General features: G+C 32.2%; 1 protein-coding gene and 2 long non-coding RNA genes across 3 annotated transcripts; all 3 read left to right on the plus strand.

Annotated features, from left to right (window-relative positions):
- Nucleotides 1-980: 980 nt before the first annotated feature.
- Nucleotides 981-3,891, plus strand: LOC146903239 (uncharacterized). Its single transcript, XR_015023373.1, has 5 exons — nt 981-1,915; nt 2,331-2,376; nt 2,780-2,818; nt 3,176-3,512; nt 3,698-3,891. It is a non-coding gene; the product is annotated as an uncharacterized LOC146903239 (long non-coding RNA).
- A 15,775-nt stretch (nt 3,892-19,666) lies between these two features.
- On the plus strand, nt 19,667-21,900 carry UMAMIT33 (nodulin MtN21 /EamA-like transporter family protein). The gene is made up of 7 exons (XM_085738785.1): nt 19,667-19,878; nt 19,987-20,055; nt 20,152-20,268; nt 20,403-20,640; nt 20,758-20,916; nt 21,015-21,163; nt 21,334-21,900. The coding sequence occupies exons 1-7, from the start codon at nt 19,694-19,696 to the stop codon at nt 21,527-21,529; spliced, it is 1,113 nt and encodes a 370-aa protein (XP_085594911.1). The 5' UTR covers nt 19,667-19,693; the 3' UTR covers nt 21,530-21,900.
- Nucleotides 21,901-22,451: 551 nt separating this feature from the next.
- LOC146903241 (uncharacterized) lies at nt 22,452-23,594 on the plus strand. The gene is made up of 2 exons (XR_015023973.1): nt 22,452-23,284; nt 23,440-23,594. It is a non-coding gene; the product is annotated as an uncharacterized LOC146903241 (long non-coding RNA).
- The last annotated feature ends 619 nt before the right edge of the window (nt 23,595-24,213 follow it).

Below are 24,213 nucleotides of genomic sequence, written 5' to 3' on the forward strand. Positions count from 1 at the left end.
TCACTTATGATGTGTTTGCGAGTCATTTTGGAGATGAAGACCTTAACAGTACATTTAATATATATTTGATATTTAAAAAAATGAAAAAACAATACGATATATGAGCATATAATATTATGTTATTCTTTTAATTTTTAAAATATTAAATAATATAGATTGAACCCTCCTAAGTTATCTCCTCTAAAACTTAAAATAAAAAAAAATAAAAAATTACAAACACACTCTCAATGAATCACTTAACATCAAACGTTATATTATTCACAATGGAGACACCTATTTTTTTATACTTAAATGAGTTTTACGTGTATAAATCACTTATTCATAATTTTTAATTAACAGTATTACCTAATAAGTACTCAATCCCTCTAATCCAATATCTCACACAAATTTCTTAAATGAGACTCACTAATAACCTGTCAATAATTTTATTTCATTACATTTCAATTTTTTAATATTAAAACTGTGTAGATTCCTCTTAAGAATGTAAGTTTTAAGTGAGACTGAGTCCTATAGGACCTAAAAAAAAATTCCCTAATAAAGGTATCTAATAGCTACATAGTCTTAGAAGTATAAGACCTCAATATTGAGATGGTATTAAACGCCACGCCGGCTTATGCCGAGAAAGAGCAAGCTGTGTGACTCTGTGAGAATGGTACAGTGGCAAGGCAATGGTAGAGTATGATGTTTTTTTTTTGGGTCTTGTTAACGAGTGCCTCCGGGGCACTCTTTAAACTATCCAAAATAAGCAATTATTCTTTAAAAAGGGAAATATTTTAATTTCTAAGACATTGATTACATGCATTTTCATAATATACTTACTACTTGTGGTCCTTAAAGAGTGCCCCGGGGGCACTCGTTAACATTTTCCTTTTTTTTTTCTTCTCCAAAAATATGGTGAGAAATGAAAATATGGTCCAATTCATGCCACAGTTTGGTGCCGCTTATTAATGAAGTTGGGGGAGAGTTTATGGGTCATACGTAGGGCTGGACAAGGACCCGCGACCCGGCCCAACCCGAAAAAAACCGAAAAAAAAACCCGATCTGAGTGGGTTCAAGCGGGTCCGCGGGTAGTACGGGTCACAATTGCGGGTTCAGAAGGGTATACATGGACAGAGGCGGGTAACAGATCTTCACCCGCGGGTACCCGAACCCGCCCGTATTAGATTAGTAAAACGACGTCGTTTTACTTTTAGTATCTCACTAAGACACTAACCTCGCTAACCCTAGATCTGAAGACTCATTCCTCATTCATTTCATTTCTTCTCACTCGCCTCACCTCACTGCTCTTTCACGTTTCACCTTCCTCTTCAAACCCTAGGCCGCCGCCGCTTCTAACCACCACCACCTCACCATCAAATCCTCCTACCAACATGAATCACCACTTTCCAACTTGATTCCCTTTGTTTTATGCCTTTCTCTGTCAAGACACGTAGAGCCCTAAATCGCCGTCGTATAAACTCTCTCTCACTCTCAGTCACTAACACCACCGTAGAACCCTAAATCGCCGTAGTTTACTACGCTCAAATCAAAGGTTAGATTTTCTCTTTTTAATGTTTGTTATTTTTTCTTATTTTTGTTCGATTTAGGAGTGTGAGTGACTGTTTTTATGTTTTGTTTCATGAATCACGTCTCTGCCCTGCATATGCTTCAGATCTAAAGGTTAGATATTAATGTTTTTAATCTTTGTAATTTTTTATTTTTATTTAGGGTTTATGAGTTTCTGACCAAGTACTTTTGTTTTTGTTTCATGATTCACATCCATTTTCTGCATATGCTTCAAATTTAAAGGTAAGATCTGCTGTTTTTTATGTTTGTATTTTTATAACCTTTGATTTAGTGTTTCTGACTATTTGCTTTTGTTTTTGTTTCATGATTCACATTTCTGGTCTGGTCCGCGTATGCTTCAAATCTGAAGGTTGGTTTTTGTTCTTTCAATTATGTTATGTGAAACATAATTTGTTAATCTTTTCCTTGGTTATATTAATCTTTTTCTGTAGAGTTTTGTATTAATCTTTTTCTGATATATGGCAGATAGATAGAAGTACATTTTTGTAAATTGTGATCATCATATATTTACTACTGATATGTTATTTTATTAAGAAGCAATTAGCAATGTGAATGTCTCTTCACAAACTTAAGTATTTATGTTCTATATAGATAAATAAGCATCATCATTCTGAAACTAGCACTAGTAGAAGCTTCAAGTTAGAATGTGAATGTCTTTAATATTAGGCTTTTCCCGATCTGAACCTTATTCAATGTGTGGGTTTGTATTTGAATTTGTTACTAACATGACAATTTTTGTTATTTGTTTTTTCTCTTTTTATCAGCTTTGGAAACTTCTATCTTTTTCTGCAAATTTTCCAACTTCAAGAGGTAATTTTGAATCTTATTATATTAAGTTGAATTGATTTGCTTGTATATTGACATTGTTACCTGTTGTACTAATATATGATTCTTTATCTTTGGAGTTTTGGCAGTAGTTCTGAGGTTCTAGTTATAGAGGGATAAGCTACGTTATGAATAAAGCATTAGTTTAGAAATTGCATAGAAATTGACCACTTTGGAGAATAGATAAAATATAAGGCACTTCAATATTGTCTTATGAATAAAGCTTTGCTTATGTTTGTTACATTAATTGCTATGGCTTCTAACTCTTAATATCCTGAGTCAACCTTTTATTAAAGATACCTTCATTTAACCTTTGATAATAATTAGTAAAGATATCTCTATGTATCTTCCATTTCACCGCTAACTTATCTTTTGATATTATGTCTAGAAAAGATGAATCAAGAGGCTAATGAGCAAGGAGAGCATTGTAAGTATATTCTGTTGCCTTGTCATTTGTGTATATTGTATGGCTGCTGAATTGTTGATGCTCATGCTTGTTGAGTTTATTCATGACTTTGATGCACACTTTGTTAAATTTATGCATGATTTTTAATGCCTATGGCTGCTGAGTCGTTTATGCTCATGTTTGTTGACTTTATCCATGTCTCTATGCACACTTAGTTGAATTTATTCATGACTTTTAAATCCTATGTCTGCTGAGTTTTTTATGCTCATGTTTGCTTTGTTTATTAATGATTACTATACACACTTAAAACTTTATTACACACCCTTAAACATTATTACAGTCCTAAATACTCACCTAATAAATTTTTAAATAATGAAGCTGGTGCAGCAGCATCAACTCAAACTATGAATAATGAAGCTGGTGCAGCACCATCAACTCAGAATCCTTTTCCTCAAATTCCAATTCAAGTTGCTAGAACACAAGAAGTTGAGGTTGCTGAATTAGTACATGGCCAAGGACCTGAACATGCTGAGTTAGTGCTAAATCTAAAGAAAAGAAACCATGCTAGACATCCTTCAATGGCTTGGAGACATTTTACGAAGAAAAAAGACGTCGCCTTTTGTAACTTCTGTTTCACTTCTTTTAACTCAAATAGTTCTAGCCATCAAACTAACAACATGCTTAAACATATGATGATATGTCCAAAAAGATAAAGGTAGTTTTTTTTAACTCTTTTAGAGTAATATTGATTTAGTATTTTTCTTGTAACTTTGTATTTGATTTATTCTATGTTTATTCTCTGTTTTGATAGTTGTCTTTGATTTTAGTTTGCTATATTGTTATATTTTGTGGCTTTGATTTATTAGTTACTAATGTATATTTTCTGTATTTTTTGCACAGGTTAACAATATTAATGTGATAATGTATCTTGATCTATTGTGGGATCAAGATATATAAAGGAGGAATTATTATCTATCCAGATCCAGTTTCACTGTTATTATTTTCATGAGCACTGTATTAAGTTTTTTATTAGGAATATGTAAATTTTTAAACTTATTTTTATTGGTTTTGTAAGTTAAATTTAATTTTAATCATATGACTGCCAAGGGACATCAAATGGGAAAATGGGACATCATCATCATCATAATTTCACATAGTAAGTTAAAAATCCAGCAAATCTATATAAACGTGGCAGACAGGCCTCATTTTTATATATAAAAAAAAACAGCAATTTAAAAAAAAAATAAAAAAAATTCAATTGGGCTTTCAAAATCATGTTGGGCCAGATAAGGTCCAACCCGTATGTACCTGCCCGGTAACCCGAACAACCCGGCTGCCCGAACCCGAACAACCCGCTTACTAGTTTTGGGCACAATTGGGCTAGAGGTTTGAACCCTTCGGGTTGGGCTGGGTTGCCACTTTGGGCCCGAACCCGCCCATACCCGCCCGATGCCCAGCCCTAGTCATACGTACCTGTCTAAGGACTCAACTTGGTTGTTCAGTTGATCGAAGTTTCTTTCAACTGCCACGTGCATCACAACAAAGTGGTAGCTGTATCTTTTCTTTAATTTTTTGGGTCTTGTTAACGAGTGCCCCCGGGGCACTCTTTAAGCATGCTAAATTAAGCAATTATTTTTTTAAAATGTCAAAATTTTCAAGTTCCAATGCACTGATTACACAAACTTTTATAAAAAGTTACTATTTATGGTCCTTAACCAGTGCCCCGGGGGCACTAGTTAACATTTCCCTAATTTTTTTGGTTCCTAATACTAGCTGTTAGTTGTTTTATACTCCCTCCGGTCCTTATTATAAGAAACAATTGACTTTTTTGGTTCATTGTGTATGTGATGTATATAGTCTATATTTACAATAAGATACATTAATTATTCTATGAACCTAAAAAGTCAACTTTTTCTTATAATAAGGACCGGAGGGAGTACTATATCCTCTTAATTATTGTTTAATTTCATTTAAAGCATGGAATTGAAAAACTTACATACAAAAAAGTCTTCAAACGAATTTATTAGGATAACACAATTTTAATGAATAAAAAAAAGTCCCAGACCGTTCCCTATTTATCATCATTTGAATCAATATTTTATAGAAATAATTTTGTTAGGTGTTCCTTGCTAAATGATTTTTTTTTAAATTAATTAATTAACTAATTTTCTAATTTAAATTATTTCCACGTCAATTTTGAAAAAATTACTACAAATTTACATCATAATAGTTTTCGTATCTTCAATACACAGACGACACACTGATTATCAGAGAAAAAGGGTGGGCAAATATTTGGAACATGAAAGCTATTTTGGTGTTGTTTCATAAGATGCCCAAGTTAAAAGTTAACGAGTTATATATAAGTTTTTAATCTATAAAAATATATATTAAATTTTGTTTATAGTCCTTATAAAAAATAATACATGTTTGAGTTCCTATAATAATTTTTAGCATGAAGTTTTTTTTTAAGACAACATGAAGTTTTAGTCCCTACTAAATTTAAATTTGTTTAACCATTCTTAAACTTTTAAATGGTTTTTTTAGACTTTTTTTTTTGGGTACAAAAGAGGGCTTGAGGCCCCAAAGAAAGAGAAAGAAAGAAAAAAAAAACTAAGTTACACGCATATTTCTAGACATGCGAGCCCCAAAAATATCATGACAAATGAGTCTTTGAAGTTCACTAGGTGGAGACTCCTAAACAACCTAATTCCAAGAATCCAAGGATAGGCTAAAATTTGTCAGCCAGTCAGCACATATGTTTCCTTCCCACCAAGTGTGAATAACCTGAGTATGCCAATCTCGCTGAAGGATCTCCTGAATACGTCGAACCAGAGAAGGGATGGTTCCATTGATCTTACAATTGTGAGTAACCATATCAATAAGCACTTTTGAGTCACTCTCAACAATCACGTGAGATAAACCCTCGCTCCAAGCCATATCAAGCCCCAGATAAAGACCCTATATCTCAGCATGCAGAGCATCACAAGTTCCAATTTTGCGACTAAATTCCTTGATCCATCTTCCATCAGATTGACTAAATCACAAGCTCTCAAATGGTTTTTTAGACATATTTGCAACATTATAAAAAAATCATCCGTAAAAATTGAACTCAAAATAATTTGATTCTTAGATCCATTAGGGGCGGAGCCCTTAATGGGCTGGGCCACAGCCCACCCGGAAAAATAAAAATATTAACGAGTGTAGGTCTATTTTACGGGATTTTAAACAATTTTATTGCGGTTTTAGTGTTCGACAGATCTAAATCCCAACTAATTGGTGTAGTGGCCACCTGGAAAATTAAAAAATTAAAAATCATAGATCTATTTTACGAGTTTTTAAACAATTTTTCAACGGTTTGGGTTTTCGGCGGTTTTAACAGTGACATATGTGATTTTTATCATGCTTATACTTGGTTGGGCAACGGAGGTTTACAAATCTTCTAATTTTTGGGGTTTTCAAATCTCCTTTATATTGTATTATAAAAAAAAATTGTAATTTATAGATGTAGTAAACTATGTAATTTTTTTTTTTAAGTACACAAGCTTTTTAGTTAAACTTTTAACGGCCCACCCAAACAATTTTTTCTGGCTCCGCCACTTTCATCCATATTTTCATTACTTTTATCTTGAATTTTAGGAAGTATAAAAATTTCATATTTAATTCAATTCATGTTAAAAAATTATAAATATTTGTCGAAGAACTTTTTATAAGATTCTAAACATGCATTCCAAAAATTATTCAAAAAATTAAAAGTTTAACGATAATTAAACAAAATTTTAGAGGGACTAAAACTCTATGTTAATTTTTTTTATAAGTACTTAAACACATCCTTTACGAGGACAACAAATTTATTTAACCTAAATTTAATTGTCATAAAAATTTGGCTGGTGGGAATAAATATCCCACAAAGGTTGCTAGAAGAAGCTGCTGACAAAGTGGATTGTAGATTAAGATCCATACCACTACGATATCTTAGTTTGCCTAATTGGTGTAAATCCAAGAAGAAAAAGAAACAGTGGTGGAGATAGAAAAAAAGCTTGGGTGGGTAGAGAAATATGCAGCAGTCAATGATAGAAACAAAATGATCTATACTATCAGCCAGGTTGGAAGATTAAACCATTGTCCATGAGATGATGATTGATCTTAATAAAGTTAGTATTATTAGCACATTCAAACTATTTTCCCTCTTTTTTCAAGGTTCCTTCGGATATAATTTCCAAACTAAAATATATTTTTAAACAATTCATATGGAGAGGGAATGAGGAAACAATGGAGATTAATTGGGTAAAATAGGATATCGTTTATGGACCTATTGATAGTGCGAAGTGGTATCAAAGTATTTATAATTATCATATCCATAGAGAATTGCTAATATCTTAACCATTCAGCTATAAAAATATCTCGAACAACTTATTTAGATTGTCTTTGGATAAAGAAAGGAAAAGTTGGAGAAGTTGGAATGGTGAAGAATGATGTGAGCAGATGGTCATTAAATTGGTTGAGGAATCTAACTTAGATTAAGTGGTGTTAAAGAACTTGAGGAAAATAGATAAGTGTGGATACTGGATTGATATACTATCTTCGAATTTTAACAAGCCTGTCTAATCCAGTTTAGTTGAGAGCTTGTAATAAATTTGCTCCTTTAAAAGTCTCATCATTGGTGTGAAAATTGCTTCAAAATATATGCTACGAAAGAAAATTTATTCAAGAGACGAATGATGCTCAAGGACTATTGCAGTGTGTTGGTGGTTGCAAATGTGAAGACTCAACAAAACATTTATTATTTGATACATAATTTGCCGTTGGATGGGAATTTCTACATCATTACATTACATAATGAATGTCTGCGTTAGTTCATCAAATTGATTGATAGTGGGAGACCTTTTTCAAAGAGAGTACCGGTGGTTTGGTTTGATTGTGTTTGGATTATTTGAAAGGTTATAAATGGAGAAAATAAAAATCAAAACAATGAAGTAAATAATGAGGATATGATGGAGAATGTGAATGTGACTTCGGAAATCGGTTGAATTTTAAATCAATTAACTCAAGAATAAAGACAAACTATTAGGTTTCGAGAGCAAGTTTAGAGGTAAGAACCAATGAGATTTTTACACTAACAACAAAAATTAAACCCATATTTTTAGAGGTAAGAACCAACTTCTTAATAACTAAATCAATATATTGTGATTTTTTTACATGCCACACCTATACAAACGAACTTATTAGGATAACACAATTTTTATGAATAAAAAAAAAAAAGTCCCAGACCATTCCCTATTTATCATCATTTGAATCAATATTTTACAGAACTAATTTTGTTAGGTATTCCTTGCTAAATGATTTAAAAAAAAAAACTAATTAAATTTCTATTTAAATTATTTTCATGTCAATTTTGAAAAAATTACTACTAAATTACATCAGAATAGTTTTCGCATCTTCAATAGCAGACGCCACTAATTATTAGAGAAAAGGGGTGGGCAAATATTTGGACCATGAAAGCTATTCTGGTGTTGTTTCATAAGATGCAAGACTTAAAAGTTAATGAGTTATATATGTTTTTAATCCATATAAATATATATCAAATTTTGTTTAGTCCTCATAAAAAAAAAAAAGACATATTTGAGTCCCTATAATAATTTTCAGTATGAAGTTTTAGTCTCTACTAAATTTAAATTTGTTTAATCATCCTTAACCATAAATGCTTTTTTTTCTGTCAAAAAAAAAAAACCATAAATGCTTTTTTTAGACATATTTGCAATATTATAAAAAATTCCATCTCTAAAAATTGAACTCAAAGTTTGATTCTTAGGTTCATATTTTCATTACTTTTATCTTGAACTTTAGGAAGTTTAAACGTTTATATTTAATTCATTTCATGTTAAAAACAATATAATTATTTGTCAAAGAATGTTTTATAAGATGACATGCATGTAAAAAGTTATTCAAAAAATTAAAAATTCAAGGATAATTAAACAAATTTAAATTTTAAAGGGACTATAACTCCATGTTAATTATTTTTTAAGTACTCAAACATGTCAATTTTTTTACAAGGACAAAAAATTTATTTAACCTAAATTTAATTGTCATGAAAATTTGGTTGGTAGGAATAAATATCCCACAAAGGTGCCTAGAAGAAGCTGCTGACACAGTCGATTGTGATTAGGATAGATACCATTACGATAGGGGTGATCACGAGTACACGTAGATCCGCGAACCCGGTCACCCAAATCGAACCAAACCAAAACTTACCCGAACCCAAACAGTTATAAGTTCAACCCGTGAAATCCATGAGATTTGGTTCGGTCATCGGATTTTAAGTTTATGTATCCGTGTACCCATATACCCAACCTATGTACCCGTGAGATTGTTTCATACCATAGTTATTTGAGTATTACTTTTCCCACCTTATAAGATTCTCGTGCGCCCTGCGTTTTTCCAAAAATGCCCTTGAGGTTTTCGGATTTCATAATCCGGAATGGTGTTTTCCTTTGTTATAGGGTGAAAAATGGAGTAACGGATTTTTCCGGATGTTGTAATCCGGAAACTTCAAAAAATAGGGTGCGTTACATGATGTTTCCGGATTACATAATCCGGAAACCCCCTAAACACCCTTTTTCAAGGTAAAACAGTTCGGATTATATAATCTGAACTGTATCAGCACAAATCCTAAACATGTTTGTAACATGTATAGCCATTTTAGGGACAACATTAATCTTCCTAACTCTTATCCTTTTGTTTTGGGTCATTGTTACATGTTCTTAGTCAAAAATCGGGTTTTCGGGCTACTTGATCGGATTGCTCCGAAATTTCCCCAGAAAATCAAAAAAAATTCAAGGACCATGACTTCCGTAGAAGGGACTTCTTACGGGACTCCGTCCGTCAAAATCCAAAATTTCATCGTATGGGTCTATGTAACCATTCAAAATAGATTGGTTCGGTTTAGTTATGTCTATGTAAATACATGTTTCATGTTGAATCCAACCCATAGTATGCTCAACGGGTTGGGTAAAGGGTTAGGCCGAAGTAGGCCATACTCAACCCATGTTCACGCATACACTACGATACCTTAGTTTACCAGTTGATGTAAATCCAAGAAGAAAAGAAACAGTGGTAGAGACGAGAGACAAAAAAAAAATAGTTTGGGTGAGTCATGAAAATAAATTATAATATACATACATAAAATGTATTTTGTAATAAGTATTAAGCATAAAGTTTACCATAAAAAGTTAAATTACATATCTTAAAAATTTAAAATAATTATACAAGCATTTTGAGTTTTTAAAGTGTAATATTAACTTATACTGAATTAGAGAAGAGAGTGAACCACAATGTAATTTTATTTAAATGTCAAAGATATATTAGCGAATCCCTATAGAAAAATTTAATATTTTTGGTGGAATGGGTCGTGGCTCACCCGAGCCCTAGAGGATCTTCGCCACAGAAGAGAAATGTGACGGTCAATGATAGAAGCAGTATGATTATACTATCGAGTTGGAAGAATAAACCATTGTCCATCATATAATGAGCGATCTTAATAAAATTAGCATTATTATAGCACTTCCAAACCATTTTCCCTCTTTTTTCGAGGTTCCATCAGATATAATTTTCAAACTAAAATCTCTTTCTAAACAATTCATATGCGGAGGGAATGAAGAAACGAGGGAAATTAATTGGGTAAAATAAGATATCGTTTATAGACCTATTGATAGTATAAAGTGGTATCAAAGTATTTATAATTATCGTTTCTATAGAGAATTGCTACTCCATCCATCTCAAATCATGTATCCCTTTTGAATTTTATATGGTTATTAAAAAAATGATTGATAGTGTTGATTTTAATGGTAATCCAATGGAGTTAAAAGAACTTGAGGAAAATAGATAGGTGTAGATACTGGATTGATAGATCTTCGAATTTTAACAGAGCAATTTCCAGGATAACAAACCCGTCTAATCCAGTTTAGTTGAGAACCTGTGATAAATTAGCTAGCTCCTTTAAAAGTCTCGTTATTGGTGTGAAAATTGCTTCAAAGTATATGCTACCAAAGAATGCTCAAGGACTATTGCAGTGTGTTGGTGGTTGCAAATGTGAAGAATCAACAAAACATTTATTATCTGATACATAATTTGCCGTTGGATGGGAATTTCTACATCATTACATTACATAATGAATGTCTGCGTTAGTTCATCAAATTGATTGATAGTGGGAGACCTTTTTCAAAGAGAGTGCCGGTGGTTTGGTTTGGTTTGATTGTGTTTGGATTATTTAAAAGGTTATAAATGGAAGAAAAAAAAAATCAAAACAATGAGGTAAATAATGAGGATACGACAAACTTCTAGGTTTCGAGAGCAATACACTAACAACAAAAATTAAACCCATACTTCTAGGGGTAAGAACCAACTTTTTAATATCTAAATCTATACTCCTGCGGTCTCAAATGTAAGAAAATTCCCACTTTTTAGATTTATTCAATAAATGATGTATATGGTTTATAATATAGACCGCATACATCATTTATTGAATAAATCTAAAAAGTGAAAAGTTTCTTACATTTGAGACCGAAGGGAGTATGTTGTATGATGTTGGTCTCTTGTTTTTTACATGCCACATTTAGTGGCTTTTCAATAATATCATATCATATGATATTTTTATTGTGATTTTTTTTTCAAACAAAAAACTCATGACGGAAAGTGCATATTTTCATGTATATAACCAGGTGTCCATAACTTAACATGTATCTAAAATTAACCATATATTCCCTCTGTCCGCTAACAAAAATATTTATTGCATATTTCACCATTAATGATAATGTAGTTGATTACTTCAAAAAAAAAAATGTAGTTGACGTGTCAATTTTATATATTGATGTATCTATTTTTTTACAAATTTAAAGTATTTATTTGTATATGTATGTAATTAATCTTAACTTTTCATATTTTAAGACACTTCAAAGTATTAATTACGAGTATATTTGAAGAAAAAAAATCTAATAATTTGAACTTGAGTTGTTGTTCTATTTGAAACTGATTTTTATCAAACTTGAAAGTTGTCAAACCTCAACATGTTAGGGGTACTCTTAATGAATAACTAGAATATAAATTTTAAAATTCATCTCACTCTATTTTCAACTACCTTTTTTGACGTATATTACTTAGGAAATTCAAAAGGTAAGAGCACATGTTAGTGATCTAATTTTTTTTACACAAAACAAACGATATTCATTCATTCAAATTGATAAAGTACATCGATGCAATATAAATTCGCTAAAAACAAAAAGGATGAATATGTGAACAAACTCACAACATCCATGTTAATAGCATAAAACGGCAAAGTACATAAGCCTACAAATATGACTATATTAAAATCTCCGGAATAGCCATGCCTCCGGATCTGCAACGTTGATGACGCCAAAGTCATTGGTTGGATCTGCACTGGATCGAAGCTGATTTGACAATATGAATCGAACAAACACCTGAACAAGGGAAAAGACAAACAACGTCGAACAAAGACGACAAACAAAACAGTGTCACACTAAGACGACGAAATCACAAAAGAAAAACCTAATTCGATGTGAAAATCACTTATTTAAAAATTGACCCTAAACGATTTAGAGGTGTGATTTGGGTCAAAAATTGACCCTAAACCACCCCTCTTTGGTGGATGAAGGAGAAGAAATTAGAGTTTCAGTCGACGGCTCACAAAAGAGAGAGGGGAGAGGATGACTAGTTTGTTAGACAAGTGTTGTTATACGAGTGTCAGATGTCAGTGATCTAAATATAAATGTTGTCTTGTAACCGTACATTAAATTCTTTAAAAATTTAAAAAATCTTTTGGTACAAAGTTTTTATTTATTTTTATTTGAGGTAGTGTTATGAATATATTTTTTTTAATACGCACTCTTTTATCATATGAAATTCATGTAAGTTTCACACTTAAAAAACAAATGTTAGAGGGTGTAAGAAAAAAAATTGTTCTCAACATTTCTCTTTTAATTTATTAACATGCGCACTTAGTCACATACAATACTTAGCAAGACCCACGTTCTTTATTCCTCCCATACAATTATCCTTTCTTGAAAATTGGTGTAGGGAATTCCTTTTCCCACCCCCGCTCTTCTTGCCCGCCCTAAAAAATCTAAAAAAAATGGCCATGAACTTTTGAATTTGAATTATATAATTCGAAATGAGATTTTCCACTATATTTTTGGTGGAAAAATGGTTTTATCACCAATTTGAATTATAAAATTCAAATAGTTCATATACACCATACTATCACCAATTTGAATTATAAAATTCAAATAGTTCATATACACCATACTTTGAAGCATAGGCGTTCAGATTATAAAATCCAAAAGTGTTTGTTTATTTGGATTATAAAATTCAAACACCCCATATACACACTCTAAGTTCAGATTATATAATATGAACTATATCGGCACAAGGACTAAACTTGTTTGTGCCATGCATTACCAATTTAAGAACCATTCTAACTCATTGCTTCAGTGTGTTCTTTGTGTTTCAGGTCATTATTAGTTGTTCTCGCCGTGTCTTAGTTGAAAATCCGGTTTTCAGGCTACTTGATCGAATTACTCTGAAGTAATCCAAAATTGAAATTCGGCTATCTTAAAGAAATCAAGGAAGATGACTCCCCTAAAAGTGACTTTTTATGGGACTCAGCCCTTCAAAATCCAAAATTCCATCGCTTATAGTCGTTTTTTTTTCATATTCTCAGAAAAATTTGTATTAGGCTTATTTGATTTTTAGAATTTTTTGTGGTATTTTTATATATATTTTTTATATCTTAAATGATAGGTTTTACCTTTTTTTTTTACTCTGTATTTTGGTAGGTTTTAAAAGCAAAATTCACAACTGTTAAAATGGAAGGAGATTCTGATTGTTGCTTATGTAAATACATATTTTGAATTATATAATTCAAACTGTATTTTTTTATTTGAATTATATAATCTGAACAAAGAAGTATTTTAGTCAAAAATAGATGGCGCGGTGAGAAGAGCAGAGGGTGGGAAAAGAAATTCCCATATGTGCATCCTACACCTGATCTGGTAGGGCTATCATTGGTGCCACTCCATGTTGGGCCTTATCCCATGTACTTTGAAAATTGCTCTCTCCCTTTCAAAATTGTCCATTCCCTGAAAATGCCTAGTGTAAGTTAACTCAAGTTCGGTTTTTTTTTTCAACGTGAGTTAACTCATGTTCGACATTTTTTAGCGTGAGTTAACCCACGTAGACACTTTTAAGATCGGTTAATGAGCAAAAACAAAAGGGAGAAGAGCAATAATCATACACTTTAGTTATTTCGGGCTTGGGTATTCATGTTAAAATTTAAAGAGAATTTTTTTTATCATTTTTCTCATAATCAGATTATATAATATGAAACTTAAAACTATGCTCTAAATTATAAAATTCAAATAATGCCAATATATAAGTCACCCTTAGACTCCTTTTCTCGTTTCTCCATTTTCCCCTAAAATACTCTCAAATCCCCCAAACTCCAAAATTGTCTACATTGTGTCATATTTCTTAGAGTTTGTTTTGTTTTTTGTGTGTTGTTATTACCTTGTGGTACATGTTATAATGTTAGATTACTTCTTTGTGTGGCTCTAGTTCAGATTCTATATATCGATCACATATTTTACACCCTCGGTTTATAGAATCCAAAATGTATCAATTAAAAAGTCTAAGTGTGGTTAAAAATTGATATCATGGAGGTTTGACATAGTTCATATTGTATAACCTAAAATGTATATGGTTCTTAAATATTTAGGCTTAATTACACTTTTGGTCCTCGTGTTTTGGCCTACTCACGAAACTGGTCCTGCCCTTTTAAAACAGAACAAAATTGTCCTTCAATTATCATTTTTGTTGCATTTTTCGTCCTACCCCCCATTTTATTCTCCAAAAACGCAGAGAAATAACAGTTTTAGACCTACCCCCTATGCTCAACCATGAAATAAACAAGGAATAAAGCATGTGGGTACAAAAAATCCACTTTATTCAACACACTAACAAAAAAAACCTAATTTCTAAGATATGTTTCAAATTAGGGTTTTTTTGGTTAGTGTGCTGAATAGAGTAGATTCCTTGTACCCACATGCTTTATTCCTTGTTGATTTCATGGTTGAGCATAGGGGTAGGTCTAAAACTGCCTAAAACTGTCATTTCTCTGCGTTTCTGGAGTTTGAAAATAGGAGGTAGGACGAAAAATGCAACAAAAATGATAATTGAAGGACGATTTTGTTCTGTTTTAAAAGGGCAGGACCAGTTTCGTGATTAGGCCAAAACATGAGGACCAAAAGTCTAATTAAGCCAAATATTTATTGATATTTTATGTATCGAACCAATAAAACAGACAATATTTTATTGTTGAGTAGAGTGTGTGTGGTTTATTGGAAAAAGTCATGGTCTTATCTGTTTTGTTAGGATTCAACTTTTATAACCCAAATATCCAAAACGTACGTCTCATTGTATAAATTTGAATGAGGTAAAATCGAAAATTTGGAGGGTGCATGTAAAGCATGAGGGGTGCAATAAGAAATTCCCAAAATAAATTAATTTAGAAATTTCATTGGAGCATGGTTGTACACTTTCATTAGTGGACTTTCTATTTTATACCCTTTTTCTCGTATTTTATGGTCCTATCTCTATCCAGCTTTATATCATATCCTGCCTTTATCCTATCATGACCATCAAACGGACCCTTGTGTTACTAATTTAGTTTTTGTTTACAAATTTTTTAATTACAGCGACAATCAAAATTTTGACTTTTTTTCAATGCTTTTAGGAAAACTCAAATTTAGAAATACCAAAAAAAAAAAAATCTACTACAATTTTTTTGAACTGACCATTGTTAAACCTGCTAACCTTCATTTGGCAGTGTATATGTTTTCAAATTCAATATTTTTGAAATTTTGAGAATATTTTATGTTCTAGAAAATTCTAATTCAAATTTTCTGAAATATCAATTAATAATAAATTTCAAACAATTTTCCTCCACATTTTTTGCATTAGACGGGGTTGAACCGTGAATAATCCACGTCTGGCTGTGGCTAATTGATTTATAAAGAAAATTAATTTTTCAAACTGGAATGAATATATTTTTTTGTAAAAAATTGAGTGCAAGTAGCACCCTAATCAATATTCCTTAAAAAAAAACACCCTAATCAATATTATTAAAATAAAAAAATAGCATGTGAAATAAAGCTTGGGGGACCATAGAAAAATCGAAAGAGGGACATCCGCAACAACCGCCTCGTTAAAAATCTTACAAGAAAAATCGAAAGAGATCATAAAACTATGGTGAAGGAAAAAAAGTGCAGTGCGTAACCGTTAACGAATTCTAAAGAAAGGAAGCTCATCTTTATGATGGAAAAAGTCATCCTTAGCCTCGTTAAAAATCTTACAAGAAAAATCGAAAGAGATCATAAAACTATGGTGAAGGAAAAAAAGTGCAGTGCGTAACCGTTAACGAATTCTAAAGAAAGGAAGCTCATCTTTATGATGGAAAAAGTCATCCTTAGTATAATAAGGTCCAACCAAATAAAATTATTACATTGAGATACATAATTGACCAATATTGTGAAATATATGTTTTGAAATATCTTCACTGTTATCAACCAACACCTTCTTTTTTTTGTTTGAGCAAAGTCAAATTTAGTGCATTTCATTCATATATAAAAAGTACATAGCAAATGGTACATCATTGAAAACATATGGGCTAGGGTGAGATAAAAATGTTATAACAATACGAGCAACCTTATTAGCTTGACTCTAAACAAACGACAAAGTCGGAATTAGTAGATAAAAGGATTCGACATTGAGAGACTAGATCTTCAAACTAAGTATTAGGAACGGTAAATGATGAAAGCAAGGTTGTTAAGAGCGAGATCTAGATCGTGAGATCTTAAGATCTCACGCGTTTTTCTCTCTCCACCGCGTCGGAACAATACGAGGGATGCCGTAGCGGTGAGCGCGCAGAGGAAGATCTTAAAATCGTGGAAGCGGCACTTTCCCTCGCGCTGGTTTCAACGTTCTTGATCCGATTTTCACATATTGACCCGATTGACTCGAAATTTGACCCGTTTTTATCGCATGACAGATACATTGAACTTACACTTTTTTTGGGACTCGGTGGGTTTTAAGTGAGAAATTACTCCCCAACTTGGGAATTTCTCATCCTTTTTTTGGGACTTGCTTTTATTTTATTTTTGTTTCTTTATTGTTTTCGACAAATGATATTTTTTTTAATATATTCCCTTCTCCCATCCATTTAAAGGTAATCAATCCATCTTTACAATTATCATTCCGTGGTGCAAATTAATAAAAAGATTCTATTATTTTTGTTTAGAAGTCTCATATGTATGATTTTTTTTTTGTTACCAACTCATGTTTATGGTTAAATCAACAAAAAAATTATGTTAATGTTATTTTTCTTTGTTATTCTTATGATTTTGTGTATTTGGTGGGATCTTACGATCCTATGATTTACGCTTTTTAAATACCCAAACGATCTTTGATAGAATCCCGAGTTTGACAACCATGGATGGAAGGGCATTTGCAAGTAACTTACATTCTGTTTCAAACCAAACATAGGGAAATCCGTTTGAAATACTCCCTCCGTTTCACAATAATTGTCACTTTACCATTTTTTCTTTTTCTCAAAATAATTGTCACTTTAGAATACCAATGCAGCATTTATTATTTTTTTCCATTAACATACCCTTATTTATTGAATTTCATCCAACTTAACTACTCCACTAACTACAATTAATAAGGGTGTTTAAGTAAATGACACTAATTTTACTATCAAAATCAACACAACTAATCATTTCTTTAATAACCGTGCACAAACCTTAAACGATTATAATTTAGAGACGGAGGGAGTAGCCATTTTGATACATCAAGTAACACCTTAAACCAACTAAGATTGTGCTGTCACAAATATTTTACTCAATCAACAAAAACGTGAATCTTCGGGACATAACTCACAACATGCCATTCTTAAGTATTTTTATATACTAATTATAATAGCTTTCACGTTGAGATAATTTAATGGTTATTATGTATAATACAATGTTTTTTTTTTTATTGAATGTGAGAGGCTTATACTTTTATATCATAAAATAAAAAATATCAAAATTCATTTCCTAACATAACATGTGATACTGAGATATAAAAAATACGAGCACGACCTGGTCCAAATTGTAGCCATATTGATCCGAAACTTTAAATGCACATATTGAGCATGAGGTAATTTAGTTCAGTCCTTTATTTATCTCTGAACCAGTATAAACTATTAGAGTGGCTATGATCATTCAATACATCGTGAAATATATATGTTTTGTTGGTTGGTTGGCATGTGCATGCATTTCATTTACATTTTAATGTAATGTAATATGAGGTATGTGTGGTTGGTTGGTATTTGTAATACGGAAAATACTTGTGTGGACGAGGGACCAAACTCCATTGTGTGGTCACAACCAAAGAAATGAGAGAGAAGCGAGAGAAGAGAGAAGAGAGAGAAAATTAAAAAAGTAAAGAAAAAAAGAAAAAACTATGTGTATGACCAAACCCAATTGTGTGGTCCTGGTCCACACAAGTCTTTCTCTTGTAATACTATCTCGTGAACACCTCCTCCTCTCGTTGTCTTTTATCTGACATTTCATGTGTCATAAATTCGTATCAATGTTTTGTTTCGTAGTCTGACAGGTACAAAAAATATGGCATTTAGTGTTAAAATATTAATTAATGGATGACAAATTGAATTTGACAACTCAAGTCACTAGTTATAATTTTGTTAAAGACACCTTCATAAAAATTAGTTAGTGTCTTTTAACAAATGCTCATAAAATAATTCATAAAAGATATCTTCTAGCAAATATCTATCAAAGAACTAAGCAGACCATTGAAGTGCACTCCAATTTTTTATTTTATTTTTCACTCTGATTACTGGATCTGACTAAGTCGTATGCTAAAAACTGCCACCGCGCAACAAAAAGACAAACTGGTAATGAAATAATTAAAAATTTAAAATATTCCTATAGTTTTTTGTGGCATATAAAAAACTCCTATAATTGAGCTTTAGTCAATCATTCAATTAAAATATTATAATAAACAATGTACGATAGAGTGGCAGATTAACTTGAAATATGTTTGGCCAGCATCGACCGTGGAGATCCTATCTTCTCTAATGATTTTGTATCTTACATTACACACCAAATGGCATTTGGCAACATTCACATTATAATTTTGTCATTTTCAATTTAATTATTAGGAACATGCATTATGCGTTAGGGAGAGCATTTCCCTTCTTCACTAGACTAGAAGCTTCTCTTTATCCACATACAGACAAATATGTACAAAGTGTGTTGTCAATTTTATCCTTCCACATGATACCAACTAATCTCCGCGTAAAACAACCTTATATCATTGATGGTTAATATTGCTAGGATGCATGTGGTACAAAAACATACTCCCTCTTCCTCCTCCTCCTCCTCTTACTTTTTAATTCACCGGTGTATCTAGTCTATAATATAAATTAGATATATTAGCTATTCAATAAATTAAAAATAAATAATTACTCAAAAAAATGATTTTTTTTTCTTCTTATAATAAGAACTGAGATAATATAATAAATGATGAAAACTGTGATATTTGAATAACTCATCATTCAATCATTTAATTTTATGTTATTTTTTAACATTTAATTATTTCTAAATATATTTAAATTTTAAACTATCGAAGAATTCTCCTAATCTATATCTTAAATGAAAGTAAGCAAACCAATCCTATTTCACATTTAATTTATTTCTATTGTGTATATATATATATATCAAGCATCTCAATTAACTTAGTGTGAAGCTATCTAGACAACAGCACAAAATGGGTGGTTTAGATGGTTATCTTACAGTAATGGTTATGATAGGATTACAATTTCATTATTCATTGCTAGCCATCTTTACAAGAGCTGCTCTATTAGATGGATTGACTCCCACAGTCTTTGTTGTGTATAGGCAAGGCATAGCCACTTTGGCATTGGCACCTATCATCTTTTCATCAAATAAGCGGTAATTGGATTAAATTTCCCTCTGATCTTAACCAATTACTCTCATTCTTCTTGTTCCTACCTTTTCATATATATCATATATGTTTGTTTTTATTTTATTTTGTTGTAGGAGACAATCTTTTAAGGCTTCATTAGGATTAAAGAGTTTCTCTATGATGTTTATGACCTCTCTTATTGGGTATAGTTTGTAAATCACCTTTGATTCTTATGCTTTTGTTACTTGTGTTATTTATTTGTTAACAAAATAAATAATTATAATTGGTTATACATGCAGGGTGACAGCAAATCAGAATGCATATTTTAGTGGTTTATTCTATGCTTCTTCTACGGCAGCCACTGCCATGAGTAATTTGATACCTGCATTAACTTTTGTATTTGCAGCAATCTTGGGGTAATTGTTTTTCAAAAATTAATAGTGTCAAAGTAAATTATATCATGATTAAATCAATATGCCTAGTTACAGTAGTATTTGTTTTGTTTACTTAACATTCAATGAATGACATTTTCTGGCGTTTGAATGATTAGATTTGAGAAAATCAATCTTCGAAGTTTAAGAAACGTGGCAAAGATATTAGGGACAATTTGTTGTGTTAGTGGAGCCTTAACCATGGCATTTCTCAAAGGAAATAAGCTGTTACACATGGAGGAGTACTTTCTTCCTGATTCCAAACATCTCACTGCAAGTGGAGATGATACTTGGATTCTGGGTTGTCTATTGCTCTTAGCAAGTAGTGTTTTTTGGTCATGTTGGATGATCATGCAGGTAAATTATTAATAAAACCAGAACTAATAATAATAATAATAATAATAATAATAATAATCTTATAGGGTGACAATATTATTGTTCATCAATGGACATTTGATTAAACTTTCAACACAGGTGCCGATTTCTTCATCTTGTCCGGATCATATATTATCGACTTTTTGGATGTGTCTCTTCGCTACAATACAGTCAGCTATATATGCACTGATCAAAGAGGAGAATCTTCAAGTATGGACTTTGAATTCACCTTTACAAATTTCATGCAGTTTATATGCAGTAAGTCTCTAACAGGTCCCTCAGAAACATTTCAATTTGTATCATCTATTGCAATGTTGTGTAATACTGTTAAAAATCTGTATTTTTTTGTGATACAGGGAATTGGAATTGCAGCTAGCTTCTTCATTCAGTCCTGGTGCATATCAGGAAGAGGTCCCCTGTATTGTGTAATGTTCAACCCTCTAGCTACTGTCATCACAGCTTTGGTATCTGCTATATTCCTACAAGAAGAGTTATACATTGGAAGGTAATTCACTATTCTTAATTTTAAAAATTAAATAAGACACCGTCATGAAAAATACTCTTAAATCTAACTTTGAGGGTACCTGTATAGTTGTATGATTAATACAGCTTTATACATATAATAACTGTATTATTGTGTATGGCCTACTCGCTCACATGCATCATCCATTTCAGTTTGGTAGGGGCTTTTGGAGTGATAAGTGGTTTGTATATTGTGCTATGGGGCAAAGCCAAAGACTTTGATGAGACTAAACAAGAGCTACCACAATCACAAATGCAGGATGATGAAATAAGTAATAGGATAGATTTGGAAGAACCCCTTCTAACAGATAAGTCAGAATATATAGCAGAGAGCAAGATGGAGCCCTAATGACTACACTAATGATAGTTTTGGTGAAACTTGATCACTCTCAATTTGAAGAAACGAAAACAGGATCAAGTAGCATCTTAAAGAACATAGCATTAATTAGTTTCTTTCACCAAAACATCTAATGAAAAGAATGCAAAATTTTGTCTTGGGAAAAAATACGAGTTAATTTCAATTATTAGCACCCAAATTTCTAACCAAGCAATGCATTATTCCGCTCGTGCAAGTAAAATTAGTTATGTTGCGTTCACATTTTAGTGTAATTTTTCGGTGAATTGCTTCTGCTAGATAGACAACCATATTTTCATGTAATTTCTGGTCTTTGATAAGAAATTGAGAGATATATAGGGATGCCAAAGTGGACACCCTTAAGTAGGCATGGCAATGGGGCGGGGTGGGGACGGGTTTTACCTTCCCCGTCCCCATACCCGATTCTCATATACTTACCCGTTACCCTACCCATACCCAACGGGGATGAGAAATTGAATCCCATCCCCGTCCCCGACGGGTTCGGGTATCCCTGCCCCATCCCCATCCCCGCATTGAATAATTTTTTTTATTAAAAAATAAAAGTTTTTTGGCATCCCCAAGAGCAATGTTGTAATAAATTATTTTAACATTTGTTTGACGGAATGATTTAGTTGATCTTTAAATATCAATGGTAGTTTTTATTAACATGACAATTATCAAACAAAATAACATGACATATCAACATAAAGTAATTTTTTACATTTGGGACGGGTTTGGGTATGGGTTCGGGGTGGGTACCTATATACCCGTTACCCATCCCATACCCGTGTTTTGAAATCGGGGAAAACTCATACCCATACCCAAACCCAGTCAAAACGGGGAAAACCCGTCAAATTGGGTTTGGTTCGGGCGGGTAACCGCGGGTATGGGTTTTGTTGCCATGCCTACCCTTAAGTGATAAGAGACACAACAATTGTTAAATGGCTCAACAACAAGATGTTCTCGAGTCTTTTACCTCCACCTACTTGAAGGGGATGCTCCAGAGCTCCTTCATAAGGATAGGACATGATGCCAACTTCATAGAAAATCTCCCTCACAAGATGAACTGCAAACCCTCCATAAGACCATAACAGTTGGAAATGTCAGTAGTAGATAGCTTCATTTCCTGATTTCAAACCTTCCTAGTCCCTAGTAGCCATATTACGCAAAATCATTCCAAACATATGATCCTTTATGCATCAGAAGTGTTGCTTCTTTTTCTAACTTTAGGACATAAGCCAAAACCATACCAAACTTCCTCTACAAAACTTGTATGGTAAGGCACATGGATCGGTCAACCTATTCCAGACCAATTTCATGCAGAAGGCTTTGTTATAAGTGTGCACTCTTTTGAATCCCAATCCACCTTGCAACTTAGGCTTCCACATTTTTGTTTAAAATTTTTCTCAAAAGTTGAAATAGGAAGGACCATCACACTCAAAAAAATCAACAAAATTAGTATAAATTTTTGTTAACATGCAACCAGGTATATAGTTGGACATAATTGGTTGAGAATTGGATGACTAAAACACAATGATTTAGATGACTAAACCAATACTAAAATGTCAAGGGATGTCGCAAAATTTCAAGTCACAGAATTTTAAAACAATATATTTTAAAACCTGTTGGAGGATCCCAAGTGAAAGGTTCTGTTATCTGCCGGCAACGCAATGCCGTCTTGGAGCTGTTCCCTATCACTTTCAAGTTTCATCCAACAACAACTTGTCAAATTTTCTGCCTTGGACAAATGTAAGCAACAGCATTTAAGTTGAACCATTGATCCTTTTATTTCTAAGGTGCTCTTGAAATTTATCATGTGGAACAAAAAACATAAATATATTATACTTCAAAGTATGTAGAACCTGTTCAATTTTAACATCTCAAGTCTTTTAAAATCATTATAGGCACACAATGCCATTTCAACATGGAAATTCAAAAGCAACAAAGAATAGCTTCCAATCAACGCGTCTACCGTGCTCTCACTGTCAGATCAAACATATGCTTAGATGACTAAAACAATCTTAAAATCCAACAAGGCAAAGCCAAAACTAAAACAAAAGACAAGTGCATACAAAAATCAAGCAAGTTCATAACTGCCACTTAAAAGCCTCAAAGGATAATAAGGCAGAAAAAAAAGAGAAATGGTATTCCCACACCCCCACATAATGCTAAAACATGTAAGGACCACCTCAATATTAGGCATGCAAACTTACATCCTCAGCAATCAGAGTCCATCTAAATCTAAAAGGAGAATATATATTATTCAACCCCTTAAGAAAGTTTCATGCACACACACACAACACTAAAGTCATAGAGTAAGGAATGATATTGTAAGTTCTGAATTTAAAGCAGATTTTAAATCCGTAAACCTTTCTACTCGGAATATTCACTAAACGATAGCACTAAAAAATAAAGCTAATGTAAGATTGTGGACTACAAAAGAGAAACTGGATAATTTGGCAAAGTGCACAACTGAAAGTATAGCTTAGTCTTGACATTCTCCTATGATTTTTTTGAAAAATTTTCCTTCATGTGAGCACCAACTTTCTGTTGTAAATTTTGAAGATATTTCAAAAGTATTTTTTTTCTTTAAATGAGAAATATGAAAAATATTTTAGTAGAGAAATATTTATTTTATTATTATTATTATTATTATTATTATTAAATAGGAGTCACTA

Source organism: Medicago sativa, chromosome 8 (genome assembly GCF_051527215.1).
Source record: "Medicago sativa cultivar Bolivia chromosome 8, Bolivia_mono, whole genome shotgun sequence".
NCBI classification, from domain to species: domain Eukaryota; kingdom Viridiplantae; phylum Streptophyta; class Magnoliopsida; order Fabales; family Fabaceae; genus Medicago; species Medicago sativa.